The sequence below is a fragment of the Leguminivora glycinivorella genome, chromosome 12 (assembly GCF_023078275.1).
Source record: "Leguminivora glycinivorella isolate SPB_JAAS2020 chromosome 12, LegGlyc_1.1, whole genome shotgun sequence".
Lineage (NCBI taxonomy): Eukaryota > Metazoa > Arthropoda > Insecta > Lepidoptera > Tortricidae > Leguminivora > Leguminivora glycinivorella.
This window is the reverse complement of record NC_062982.1, coordinates 2,849,967-2,864,643: the sequence shown is the minus strand read 5'-3', so window position 1 is coordinate 2,864,643 and position 14,677 is coordinate 2,849,967. Positions and strand designations below refer to the sequence as shown.

Genomic DNA, 14,677 nt, shown 5'->3' with positions numbered 1-14,677 from the left:
GTTTCCTGTAGTATTTGACATAAGAAGCCAATGTTTATAAATTTTGGGTATTAAAAGTGTATAATGAGTAATGACTACGTAATTTCGTTTGAATATGTGTGTAAATTTTTTTTAACTTTGGCCACCGAAAACGCTGTCAGCGATGTAATGACGTCATAGAACCTAACTTAACTTTATATCGAGTCAATCACTGACATGATGAACTTTATGCCTCTACATAAATGTCAGAAAATTTTGCGTTCAATTCGATTGACGTTATGCACAGACAATTTATAAATTAACGTGGCCAATGTTGTTTTTGCCTGATTAAGCGAAAGTACACTTTAAAAATGTTTTTTTCGCTTTTCAAGTCGTAAAAAAATATGGTAATATTTTTTCGGTTCATTGGACAGTAATTAATAATATAAGATAGACTTTAAAAACCGGCCAAGAGCGTGTCGGGCCACGCTCAGTGTAGGGTTCCGTAGTTTTTTATATTTTTCTCAAAAACTACTGAACCTATCAAGTTCAAAATAATTTTCCTAGAAAGTCTTTATAAAGTTCTACTTTTGTGATTTTTTTCATATTTTTTAAACATATGGTTCAAAAGTTAGAGGCGGGGGGACGCACTTTTTTTTCCTTTAGGAGTGATTATTTCCGAAAATAATAATATTATCAAAAAACGATCTTAGTAAACCCTTATTCATTTTTAAATACCTATCCAACAATATATCACACGTTGGGGTTGTAATGAAAAAAAATATCAGCCCCCACTTTACATATAGGGGGGTACCCTAATAAAACATTTTTTGCCATTTTTTATTTTTGCACTTTGTTGGCGTGATTGATATACATATTGGTACCAAATTTCAGCTTTCTAGTGCTTACAGTTACTGAGATTATCCGCGGACGGACGGACGGACGGACAGACAGACATGGCGAAACTATAAGGGTTCCTAGTTGACTACGGAACCCTAAAAAGGGTCAAGTAGCCTATTATAACTTCAAGGGTTCACTGACCCTTTTGCAACAAAGTTGTTACTCAGCGTCATCTGCAGGGCTAGCACAACCGAAGAAGAATAGTACATTACTACAGAGGCCGGGACAAAGGGGGTTGCCGGCCGAAGACATATAGATGGATAGGTCTGAGGCGGGCAACCCCATTTCCCGCCGAGGTATGTATAGTGCTTTTCTCAAACATGGTATGAAATAAATAAAGTCTACCGAAAATAGTAACTTTGGATGGCTGTATCTCCTAAACGGTGCGTCGTAGCGCAAAAATAATCGAATTTTCGTTCCCCTTTGTTACCCTGTATACGCTTATAAAAAAACAAAAAGTTAAAAAAAATTAAAAAAAAAACGAAAAAAATTTTTTTTGTATGAAAACGCACCCAAAATCAAATATTGTCTAGGGCCCGTACCAGTTGCAGTCGGCACGTCTATAAAGCCCCTTATAGTTTTTTTTTAATTGGCTAAATACCTGGATGTTATGTCACAATTATCTGTGTTTGGAAATTAAAAAAGGACTTTGCCGGCCTTGGCCTGCAAGGTTTGTATGAAATTCCATTATTTATCAATCGTCCTAGCCGCACCTGCAACGTCATACTTCGCTGCCAATTATAAGGCACATAACATCAATATTTCATACCATGTTTGAGAAAAAAATTATAACGCCCCTTATGCCAGTTGTGCCCCTCTTGAAATTCTAACCCTACATATAAGAATGTGCTTTGTTTACACAGAATTAGGACTACAATCAAATTACCTAAGAGCATAAGGTTGTTATGTAATGGGCCAGCGCATTACTCATTTCACTCTTCATTCCGCCGTTGCAACTGCAGTGAGTCAGTTCAGTCGAAATTTTACGATTATGCTCCGTTGTGTTTTTAAATACTTGTGAATATTTACTTTTAAATACTTAAAGAACTGTTGAAGAGTGTATATATTTAGAATCAGTACCATTAGTAACAGGATTGTGACTTTACACAAAGTTAAAATCTAACACGTGAATTGTTAAAGACAAAGATTAAAGTTGCATATTTGACCATGAAACCAATTGCAACCTACGTATTTTTCGATCTCGGAACCACCGGACTCCGCGACCCTAAAATAAGAGAGCTACATATGATAGCAGTGAGATGCGAAGATCTCCGAAAATATTTCCGCGAAGGCGAAGAACATTTTTTGGCGAAACCTCCAGCGCAAAAACTTCACTGCCGAATTGTAAGTGACCTGTTGTTTTTTATAAATCAAAAATGGTATGGTTACGAGGAAAATAGCCTGAAGGAAGAAACGGCCCGTTTTCTGGAAGACTTGGAAAAACCTGTGTGTCTGATCGCCCACAACGGGAATAAATTCGATTTTCCTTTATTGAAAGAGGAGCTTGCTGATATTGAATTTGAATCAAAATACATTGTTTGTGCGGATTCGATGCATGCTTTCTATGATATTTTTGAACCGGATTCCGATAAGACTACTTATAGACAAAGAAGAGAAGGGTCTTTTCCATGGCCTGAGTATCATTTTGATAAAATGAGTTATCGTTTAGGAGATGTGTATAAGAGAGTGTTTGGATTCAAGCATATGTTCGAAAATGCTAAGGATCGCAACATAGCGTTGGCGAAGATTGCTTTGAATCAAGGTTTTGAGTTTATGCTCTGGGTGGCTGAAAACTACAGACCATTGAGTTCTTTTTAGGAGACCGCAGCAAGAATAGTTCCCCATGCAAATTATCGTATTTCAAAACAATTAAATTACTCTAAAAGTTTCTACTTACTCCACACTTACTCGTACGAATCCTGTAAATTCCTCCGACGGGCTGTCTTACATTTTTATGTAACTTTTGAAAAATAAACAATTTGTAATTGTTTTGTAGTGTTATTTACTGATTAAAACGGTCGTCATAGTGTAATTATTATATCTAGGTGTACCTGAACTAACTATTAATTACTCGTAGCAATCAATGCTGAGCCCAATCAGTAATTAGACACTCTCCCAATCAATTCCGTCACTCGGTGCTACATGGCACTTATTAGGGTTGACAAAACTTGACGTCGTTTTCCGTGCGATACCACAAAAAAGAAAACTTTTTTAACAACCCTAAATAGACGAAAAGGATACTGCAAAGGGAATAACGATTATCGATCCTGTAGGAAGTGTCCTTTCTGTAGATATTACTTTTATTTATTCTGTGACTGAGGAGCTGACTGCGCTCGAAGTGTACAGTTACACTCTTTCCACTGACGGAGCGAAATCGTATTCAAAAAGGTTTGTATGTTTAATTGTTATTTTATTCTTATATTTATTTACAAATATTGTAGTTTCATAATTGAATGCAATAATCTGACTCTCACACTTACATAATTCACAGTGAGCTATACAGAAGAGAGGAAAGTATTATAAAATACTGACATTTCAAAATGATCAGTTAATACCTAACTGTAAGGGTGAAATAAAACTATGGAAACTATGGATGGAAAAAATTCATTATACGCGATTTAATCCGTTTCCATGGTTTTATTTCATGAGTAACCATCGCGGTAACCGAAGACAATATTATGTAAGGGTGAAGTCAATCTATCAGCATCGAGCCAGATTTTTGTATGAGAAATCACTAGTTAGTATGAAGACGTTCACGCATCGGAAAGCTGAAAGCATGCTTAAACATGTTCATACTAAGCGATTTCTCATAGGTACACAAAATGCGGCTCGATTCTGATAGATGTGACTGCGCCCTAAACTACCCAACTACAGTCCATTATTATGGAGAACGAAACGCAAGTATCACTGTCGCACTAATATATAAGAGTAATAGAGAGACAAACAGATTCGTTATACAACTGGTTACGCTTCGCTCTGTCTATCGCTCTTCCGTATTGCCAGTTGCGTTTCGACACAGTATAAGGACGACCTAGTAGTGAATCTCCCGCGATCGGTATTTGGCTACAGCGCACGCCACACAACGCGGCGCGTAGTGGCGCGACCGCGATCGTTCGTTTCAACATATGCTCTCTGCACCTCGCTGCGTGCGAGCACTACTCAAGGTCAAACCGCGCGGCGCAAAATTTGTTAGAAGAATTCTTACTGGTTTTATACTGTGGTTTCGATCATCACTAGCATCAACGATTGTCACTTCAGCTAGGCCGACAGATAGTTAAGTAAATAGTTACGAAGCCCTACTTCGAAGCCGCACTAATAATCATCAAAATATACAGGAAGATGTTAACAATATCGAGGTACAAGTTGAGCGCAGCGAAGATGTACTCCTCAGGGCTGATGCTGTATTTGTGTTTGCCGCCCATCATGAGCTGCGTGTCGTAGACGAGGTACATGCAGAAGATGAGGGCTCCGATGCAGCCGTAGACGAGCTGGAGGATGTTGCTTCGGATGAATATGGCGCAAATTCCTGGAATGAATGAATGGATGAATGAAAATGGAGAGATAGATAAGCGTGGATTTGAGTATTAACAAATAATCAGGTGGTGAATGAGTATTACTTGAAGCAAAACGGATTTGTGAGATATTCAGGTCGTTAACAGCAGGATATCGCCCATGATCGAGATAACTAGAATTTTCAATACCTAATGCAAAAAATGACTATGGGTCTTAGGGGGTTCAAAATGTAGTATGTACAGCTAGGATTAAACTCCCTTATGAGACCAATCCCAGGACACGAAACCGCCCAACACCCGAAACGTCAGGTTATGTATCGTGGAACATCTTTTCATATTTGGCTTAATGACTTAATGAGTGACAAAGAGAATGCGTCAAGCGACTTATGTGTTAGAAGAGAGTATTAAACCTCGATCTTTTGCACATCCAGCGATGGTCTGAGAAGTTCGGTTTGTTTGTCAATCCATCCAAGTGTCAGGCCATAATAATAGGTAGCGAGCGCCAGCTCTCGAAAATAGAAGTTACACGCCCCGTTTATTTTAACGGTACTCCCATACCATACAGCCAGAGCGTAAAAGACTTGGGCGTATATCTGGACAGTACCTTGAGTTGGAAAACACAGGTAGCTGAAATATGCCGTAAAGTTACTGGATCACTACATGCCCTTAATAGACTTAAGCACTTCTTACCCATCAAAACAAAAATACTGTTAGTGCAGACATTGATTCTACCCATAATTGACTACGGCGATGTGTGTTATCCCGACTTAACTGTAGAGCTCTTGAACAAGTTAGATCGTTTACTTAACAACTGCATTCGTTTCATTTTCTGTCTTCGTAAATACGACCATGTATCATCTTTCCGTGTTAAACTTGGCTGGTTCCCTATACGTGTACGTCGCAACATTCGCATGCTCTGCACGCTCTTTTCTATCATTAACGATCCTCAATCTCCAGAATATCTTAAATCCTTCTTCAGCTACTACGGTGTTTCTCGGATTCGCCAACTGCGCTCTTCTGGCAACCTTTCCTTGTCAATACCATCTCACCGAACAGGTTTTATGTCCAATTCTTTCTCCGTTCAGGTGTCTCGTCTTTGGAATAGTCTCCCAGTCAAACTTAGACAATGTCCGAATAGATTTGCATTTAAAAAATCCCTGATTAAGTACTTTGCTGGAAGAATGACAAATCCTTAGTATTTCATTTTTGTAAGTTTCATCTGATGTCATATGTATGTATGTATTTTTTATGTATTTAAATATATTGTATGTATGTATATTATTATCTGTGTGTAAGTATGTTTATTCTTTTATATATTACATATAGGTTAGCTTAATAATATTGTGCAAATAACTTAACTATTTTGTTCTTAATATAATTTAATGTTGCACCGCCTACAATTTCTCTGTTTTGCCCGATGGTTGACTGGTAGAGAATGCCTTATAGCATTAAGTCCGCCTTGTGTACAATTGTATTTTCTTTGTGCAATAAAGATTAAATAAATAAATAAATCCATTGTCACAGTATAATAAAGAGTACTATCGTACAGTATGGCCACTCCCGCTCCCCGCTGAAAGTGCCGCCCACCCCTCGGTAACCTCACAGTTACCGCCTGTCAAAAACGCGAACAGACGACCTGTCATGTCTCACTCATACAAGCATGGTACGCGTTCACCTACACGAGCTTAGAATGTGTGCTAGGAACGCGCCTCGCGCCTCCGAGATGTGGCATTGTAGTTCAAAATTCGAATTTAATTTGTCCTTTTTAAAGGAATACCGGACTTTTAGAAGATTAATGGAACTTCTTATGGATTCTTGGAATCCGTTGTAATATGAAGTTCTTTACTCACCAAGAATAAGCAAGGCAACTGTGGCACAGACGAGGAATCCTCCCATCATGGTGAAGTCCCACTTAGTCTGGAAAGCGAACAGAGTAAGAGCCAAGCTTACTGCTGCTGTTATACCGACGGCCATCATCACCTGAAATGAGAGAGATATATGAGATGGATACAAGATACATTGCATGGGAGAGATTTATAGAAAACATTCGTTTTAAATGATGTGCAAATGTCATTCCATTGTAATAATGATTAAACCAATATAGTATTTTGTGCAACAGACGTTTAAAGGAGATCAAAAAAGAAGAGTAGCGTGGGTAACAATTTGAGGCGAAGCCAAAAATTGTTATTAAAGACGCCACGAGTATTTTTTGACTCAGTTAAACACTTCTCTTGAATAACTGAAATTCACACTGTTTCTTATATTTTGCACTGCCAGCTGCCCAAAGTCATCCGGCTTACCGCGCACGCGCGCAGTATTGTTATAACAATGTTGCCATGGTTACAGAGCCAAACAATGTGTTTTCAAATTTTTCGTTACTGCGCGCATGCGAGGAAAGCCGGCGGGCACTGGTTTTGGCAAATAGACTTTTATGTAGGGTTTTAAAGATCGACCCTGTAAATGATGAATAACAAACAGTTCGGGAGTAGAAAAAAAACCGGCCAAGTGCGAGTCGGACTCGCGCACCGAGGGTTCCGTACAAACCTAAGGTTTTCGGAATTTTTCCTTTATGTGTGCTATAAAACGTTGCTTCATGCCAAATTTCAAGATTCTAGGTCGACTGGAAGTACCCTTTAGGTTTTGATTCCCTTGCGAGTACTTGCGAGTTTCAAAATATGCAGCTTAAATTGCTGTTTCTTTTGATTGCGTTGACATAGAAGTTTGATTTTGTTACAGCTTAAAGGTATTATAGACCTGAGTATTTTTTTATGTACGCCGACGACGTAACGGCGATAGTAAGCACGACCTCCGAGCAGGAGTTGGAGAGAGCACTAAATGGTGTAATGAATCAGCTGTATGTATGGTTCCAAACCAACGGTTTGGCCCTTAATAAGGAAAAAACGTCCTTCATGACCATCAAACTGAACGGCCATGCCAGCTCACCCCTGAGAGTGTGTGCGGGCGGTGCCCCTATACAGCAGGTGACCTGCACACGCCTCCTCGGGTTCCAGCTGGACAGTGCTTTAACATGGGAAGCACACGTTGACGAGCTGTGCGGCAAGCTTGGGCGAGCGTGTTTCGCGCTGCGCAGGCTTACGCACACCGCGGGAAAGTCCGCGGTAAGAGAGTGCTACTTTGCCACAGTGCACTCACTCCTTACATACGGCGTAGAATTGTGGGGCCGTGCAGCTGACTGGAAACGTGTGTTCTCCATGCAAAAAAGAGCAATTCGAGCTATGACAAACAAAGCAGCGGATACCCCGGCTCGTGATCTCTTTCGGGATATGAAGATCCTCCCCTTACCTTGTCTGTTTATACAACAAGTAGCACTATTCACGCGAGAAAATATTGCCAGGTACAAATGTAAAGGTGTTAACGAAAAGTATAACCTCCGCAGTAACAAACATAAAAATAGGCTGGTAGTCGAAACACACCGACTCGCCAAATCAGCAAAATTGACACAAATTTTGGGACCTTGTGTATATAATCGGTTGCCCGACACTATTAGAACTGCAGCTACCACCGCGGCGTTCAAAAACAAATTAAAGTTGTGGCTATTGACCCACTTGTTTTATACTCTTGAAGAGTTTTTGAACCTACCTATCCTGACATAATATTATAATAAAATTGTAATTTGTACTTAATTACTCTATAATAATCCTGATAAGTTTTAAAATTATTATTTATTATTTATATCAATAAATGTATACAAATCTTATACATAATACCAACCTGACGTGTAACTTTGTTATTAATAAACTATTTCATTTCATTTCATTTCATTATTTGGTATGAATTTCAATTTAATACCTCTACGCGTTTATGAGGAAATGGGTAGTAAGGTTAAAATTATTAAAAAAAAATATATTATGTGATGTAACTAAAAATTTATGGTTTTCGTAATTTTTCCTTTATCTATGCTATAAGACGTTGCTTCGTACCAAATTTCAAGATTCTGAGTTCACGGGAAGCACCCTGTAGGTTTTGATTCCCTTGCAAGTGTCGAAAATTTGCGGCATAAACGGCTGTATCTTTTGATTGCGTTGGCTTAGAAGTTTGATTTTTTCACAGCTTCAAGGGACAGTAGACCTGAGTAATTGATATAAATTTCAGCTTCATACCTCCACGCGTTCCTGAGAAAAAGGGTCTTGACAGACGGACGGACGGACAGACGGACAACAAAGTGATCCTATAAGGGTTCCGTTTTTTCCTTTTGAGGTACGGAACCCTAAAAACTAATTAAAGTATCAGAGTAATCGAAGTACAAGAATATTAAAATTTAAGAACACGGAGAATATGCCACGGGAGCTATGCAGTTTGCGATAAAAAGCAACCCCTAAATTCTATCGACAAGTCTAAAACATAGTTTTACTTTGGCGTTTTATTTCCAGGGTACGAAGCCGAATGGCAAAAACGCTTACGAAACGCTCACGAAACGAAACGCTCGTAGCTATCTATCTCTATCGCTCTTGCGGATTGGCGCGACAAAGCCAGACTACATTTCTGCGGCGTTTCGGTGGCGTTTCGTTTCGCAGACATGCCATTCAGCTACGGACCAGGACTGGCTGACAAATCTATCGCAATTTGCAAGAATTTCAGTATTCTTTCTTAAGTCTTTTTAAAGCAAGAGTGAATAGGCTATTACTGAATCGGTGAGCTCCATCTTAGACTCGGTCTTCACTTTCCGTCAGGTGCGACTAGGGCCAATCGCCGATCAGTCCATTATAAATTTGGATTTTAATGTAATAATTTTTAATGTATTTCAACCATTTTCTTGTTAGTTGTTTGTCTTTTTTAATGTTTGCATGTTAATTTAATATAGAAATTTAATGTAATTGGTATGTATATACCCAATTTTAAAATAAAATTGTACTTTGTATGCCTATCGGCGAAGCATAGCGCTCTGACAGAATTTTGTACCAACATTGTTACCTATGTTTACAAACAAATAAATCGTTTAAATCGTTTAAATAAAAAAAAAACTGGTTAGGCTGGTCTTACCGCCTCAGGAGCATTCGTAGCGCTGACAGCCCCCAGCAGGAAGCTCTCAGCCAGAGTGAAGATAGCCAAGAAGATGAAGTTCATGGGCGTCGTGCGCCGCACACTTTCGCAGCACGCCATCGCAATCATTGTGACCAATGTTACTGCGAACGCCACCCATCTGAAAATATTATAATCAGAGATGTATGAGATTTCTTTTCATTTTGACTAAAATGTCATATAAACTTTTCTAGATTTCGTCTAGCTTCAGAGTTATTGCCAATTTAAAAAAAACATTTCCGTATTGTTACTCAGTAGAAAAGGTTTCTTAACGGCGCTGATGCGAAATTGTGGAGCATAGTCTCACAGTAGTCATTGATAGATGTCAAAATGTGACAAGAAAAACTTCCAAAAAATTTGGTTTTTAGAAAAATAAATTAAGGAACTCATTATAATTGCCAACTTTATGGATAAAAATTTTTTTTTATGTAAAAATACGTCCAAAAAAGTAAAAAAAAAAACAAAAAAAATTTTTTTTTTTGGCGAAAAATTTTAAAATTCATATAACATTTTTTCGTTTTGCCTCAGAAACGCGTGGTTCAAGTTATGCGGGTTCCTCGCGAGCACCTTGTATAACGAACCAAAAGTAGCAACATCTGTGAAACTTCCATTTTCATCTGTCTTTTAAGGGCGCTCCCTGCGCCAGTGACCTTCGATTTGAATCCACTGATACTATGATAGTTTCTAAAGCCTATCATTTTAACAGCATCGTCTTTAAACAAAATAGTATCTCATAATTACGTAGAAAATAGTATCTCATTTAAGCCTGTGTCAAGAGATGGCAGTCTATGCACTGTGATTACACATTTTACTTCGACAGTAACTCTCTATAATACTCGATCCTCTTTGGTTTGATTGATGTATGGTATATATGACATCTGTGTCGTCCACGCAAGCCACGACGTGAGAACCACTTTAGCATGATGATAGATAAGAACTTACATCATGTAGGAGTTAGCCAGGAACCATCTCTTCGTAGGCATGTGATAGACAAACAGGCAGATGGCACCAAAGGTCACCAGTAACTGGCACATCAAAATTGCGTACACCTGCAAAATAAACATGATAAATATTTGTTTTTTATCATGCAGAAACGTCTGCGAGCGATATTACATATTTTTAAATTAAAGGAAAAATGGAAAAATTCACACCTCCGGCAGGACTCGAACCTGCGACCTTTGGCCTCCTTTTTTCCTTTAATTTTAAAAATACAGTCATGATAAATATGTTAAATTAAGGATTTAATCATATCAGTGGTAACTTAATTTATACAATAGAAGATTTCATAATAGAAGAATAGAAGAATAGTTTATTGTTAATTAGAAAAAAAAAATAGAAATTATTACAATAGGTACATTTGTCCTGTGGCCCCACACTAGGCTAATCCTGTCACGTGGCAGCCAATATTAAATGAACATCGGAACTGATTTTGTTATACACGAGAGTTGAGTAAGTACTATTTATTTTCATCACACCAACTTCGAAAACGAATAGCAAAATTGCGTTTTACCCACAAGAGCACACCTCGGACACTGTGATCAAATATATGAAAGAGGCGCGTTCCTAGCACACAGTCTAAGCTCGTGTAGGTAAACGCGTACTATGCTTGTATGAATGAAATATGACAGGTCGACTGTTCGCGGTTTTGACGGGCGGTAACTGTGAGGTAACCGAGAGGGGGTGGGCGGCACTTTCAGCGGGGAGTGGGAGTGGCCATACTGTACGACAGTACTCTTTATTATACTGTGACAAGAGTGCAAAGTGAGAGAAGAGAGCTTTAACCAGTTAGTTTGGTGACAATAAGATTGGTCGCCAGTGTGCGTAGCCGAATGGACAAACGCTCACGAAACGCTCACGATAATATCTCTTTCGTAGCTATCTATCTCTATCGCTGTTGCATATTGGCGCGACATAGCCACGTGCCGTAGCCGAATGGAAACGCCGCGAAAGGTAGTCTGGCTCTGTCGCGCCAATATGCAAGAGCGATAGAGATAGATATCTGCGAGCGTTACGTTTCGCGAGCGTTTGCGCCATTCGGCTACATACCCTGACTACGTTTTTGCGGCGTTTCGGTGGCGTTTCGCGTCGCAGAAATGAAATTCGGCTACAGAGCCGGGGCTAATACCATCCAAGGGTCAATTCTTTCGGTTTTTCTCTGATACCTCGAAACCTAAGCATCTTAGCGGTATGGAACTGTAAACTGTTTTACTATATTGTATAGTTTTCGGAATTTCCCATTAAGAGTTTTGCTTACAATGAGATTAGAAAATTGTTTACTAATAATGAGTAATCCCGGGATACACATCTAGCTATCGATTGCTTATATATGTCTTATCAATCACTGAATCATTGCAGTGAATTAGTCACCAAAAAAGTATTTCAAGTATCTGATTTTCAGTTATCTCATCATTTTCTTGCTTTGGCTTCATATTATCTCACACAGTCCATCCAACTTTTTTTCTTCTCAATTTCACTCACACTAGGTTGCGGTGTACGGAGTTTAGCCGCCGCGAGCACTCATGCCTGATGAAGGGTCTCCATATGTCACGTATATCACGTACTTATGTCACCAATCGCGATATATTAACGTAAGTACTTTGACGACCGGTCTGGCCTAGCGTGTAGTGACCCTGCCTGCAAGGCCGCGGTCCCGGGTTCGAATCCCGGTAAGGGCACATATTTGTTCCTGAGTCTTGGATGTTTTCTATGAATATTAAGTATTTTCCCCTCACTAGCTCGGAAACACGTGTTTTGTCCTTTAATACCAGCGGGTAAAAACGCATTTTATCCACTAGTGGGTAAAGTAATTTGACCTTGAATAAAGTCAAATTAACTGCTTTAAAATTGATAAAAGTAGGTGAATCTAGTAATAAAGATGATTTACCACCTATGGAACTACTGGAAGCAGTGATTAACGCATTTTTTGCGTTGTAGTTTCCTCGCTATAGTGAGGGGAAAAGTTTTGTGTTACACTCGGGTGCAAATGTATTTTACTTCTCGTGTGTTAAAAAACTCGCAAGTTCAGGATTCTATTCTCGAACCACTCGCTTCGCTCGTGGTTCAACTATAGAATCCTTTCACTTGCTCGTTTTTCAATTCCACACTCGGCGTTAAAATACAACTTTGCCCCCTTGTATAACAAATAACTATTGTATAATATTATGTATGTCGTTGTCTGAGTTGAGTACCCACAATACAAGCCTTCTTGAGCTTACCGTTGAACTCAGTTAATAAGTTTAAGAATGTGCTATAATGTTTATTTATTTATTGGAGTAGGTACCTACTTCCTACCCTTATCCCACGTTATGTGGGCTCGGCACTTGTTTTCCTCTTCCATTCTCCTCTATCTTTCGTCACCTTAGCATCAGGGGGCACACATAAAAGGTTTTATTTTATATTATATCTCACCTTTCGTATAAATCCTCTGCGGATGCTCTTGTCATTGAATTCGAAGCCTTTGACCTCTCCATCTTCCATATTCATTGTGCCTGGCGGGGCGTAAGTTGTCTGAAAAGTGCACTTTACTGTCAAATATAATAGGGTAGTTTCCTATACTTAAAATAAAATATTTTATGCAATGCACGAAATGAAGTACCACATAATTAGAAGAAAAATATAGACAGTAGTTATTTTTAAACATAACTTCTATTTAATAAGTCAAAGAGAAATATATAAAGTAAATGAATTGACTGTGACGTCACTCCTCAGTATTTCATAGTACTTCCATATTAGCAAATCGTTTTGACAGTTCTTAAAAAGAAGCTGATTTGACTATAAGTAGGGAACTAGTCTATTCTCACTTAACAAGAGGGTTACCATGAAGTGCTAAAGCCGTTCGTTCAGTTTAGGTTGAGAGCGAGGGACGGAGCTATGTAACCGCTAAAGCTTCGTCCCTTTCTCTCGACCTAAACTGAACGTTTTTAATACTTCATGGTAACCCCCCAAAACTTTATTAACACATGGAGTATATAGTGCATTACGATATAAATGGCGATAAATTAAAACACGACCGAAGAGAGTTTAAATCGACACGGCCTTTTGAAGTTTCGACGTGACAATAGATACACTAATTTGCGGAAAGAAAGCTAACTAATGTACTTAATTACTGAAAAAAAAAATAAGCAATGGGCGGATGTGAAAAATCTCAGATTAAAATAGAACTGCAAAGAAAGTCGAATGTGACTATAGACCATCAAAAAATACCAAGGGACCGTGAATACCTTTTTGATTTTTGTCGAGCTCCCGATATTTCGACGCAGTTGCATGCAGCATGATCACGGTATCTCGGTCAATATAAGTCTAATGAAAATAACCGTGAATCATTCAAACCTTTTGTCATTTAGATTGTGTAGAAAACAAGTTTAAGAAGAAATGAATACAATACAAGCACATCGCAGCGCAGTAGGTAGGGTAGATAAATGTAAGCGTAAAGTTCTAAGAAAGAAACTAGAGAGATATTGGTTTTGAGCAGTTATGTACTAAAGTTTTCAATGAGTGAGTACAGGGAAATGCGAAAAACTGGTGGGGAAATGCGAGTAATAGGGTCGAGTGAAGGAAGAGAGGGGGGCCTTTGCCCAGCAGTGGGATAACGAAGGCTAACAAAAAAAAGAGTGCATTGTGAAAATATTGTGAGTGATAAATTAAGGTGTAAACTTACCTACAATGTACACAAATTAAATTATGCTTCCGTTTCAATTGTTCTGTATGCTTATGAGCAATTAATCCGTAAAATATAAAATCTTCAAGAGACTTACTGAAATTACAAAAATATTAAAAAACACTGCAATGTAAAGCTAGTCTTCTGTAATGTACGAGAAAATAACCGAATTCTCGAACCTTTCACTTGTCCGATAAATCGATTTATCACGTTATCTATCGATTCTGATAAAACGATAAGCTTATGTATCACTCTCACCCAAAATATCCTTAGTTAATTTACAACACTACTAGAATAATGTCTATCTATAGCAGCCTTTAAAGCGCCCGTGTTCGGACATAGGCCTCCTCTCCATTCCTCCACGCTTGTCGGTCCGTTGCCATCCGCATCCAGTTCTCGCCAGCTAGTTGGCAGATGTCATCTCTTCATCTAAGGGGCGGCTTGCCACGACCGCGGGTGTTAGAATAATACAATTTATCTAATGTTTTTAATATTATTTGTTAGCAAAATGAATAAATAAATTACTAACCTCAGCCATAACAGGGCACAGTCACTAACACACTAACTTTAGGTAGTGTTATCACTGATAAGGACCTGGGTATGATAGATA

At 38.7% G+C, this 14,677-nt stretch overlaps 2 protein-coding genes across 4 annotated transcripts in view; both read right to left on the bottom strand.

The window, feature by feature from the left end:
* The window catches only part of LOC125231676, an 85,969-nt gene that overhangs the window by 45,027 nt on the left and 26,265 nt on the right, over positions 1–14,677 (bottom strand). The window lies entirely within an intron of this gene.
* LOC125231678 (protein lifeguard 1-like) lies at positions 3,252–14,625 on the bottom strand. Of its 3 annotated transcripts, XM_048137193.1 has the most exons (7): positions 14,326–14,546; positions 14,068–14,163; positions 12,819–12,917; positions 10,353–10,459; positions 9,372–9,531; positions 6,221–6,350; positions 3,252–4,384 (listed from the first exon to the last, which is right to left on the bottom strand). In XM_048137193.1, the coding sequence occupies exons 3-7, from the start codon at positions 12,891–12,893 to the stop codon at positions 4,155–4,157; spliced, it is 702 nt and encodes a 233-aa protein (XP_047993150.1). In that variant the 5' UTR covers positions 12,894–12,917; positions 14,068–14,163; positions 14,326–14,546; the 3' UTR covers positions 3,252–4,154. The 3 variants fall into 3 exon arrangements, with proteins under 3 accessions (XP_047993150.1, XP_047993148.1, XP_047993149.1); XM_048137191.1 differs by lacking the exons at positions 14,068–14,163; positions 14,326–14,546 and adding an exon at positions 14,597–14,625; XM_048137192.1 differs by lacking the exon at positions 14,326–14,546 and having other exon boundaries at positions 14,068–14,215.

Bases quoted from the DNA above. Each gene is read 5' to 3' on its own strand.
- LOC125231678 (XM_048137191.1), bottom strand. The intron at 9,532-10,352 runs GTAAGTTCTTAT...TAATATTTTCAG, and splicing joins CTGGCTAACTCCTACATGAT to ATGGGTGGCGTTCGCAGTAA. The intron at 4,385-6,220 runs GTGAGTAAAGAA...CATTCATTCCAG, and splicing joins AGTTGCCTTGCTTATTCTTG to GAATTTGCGCCATATTCATC.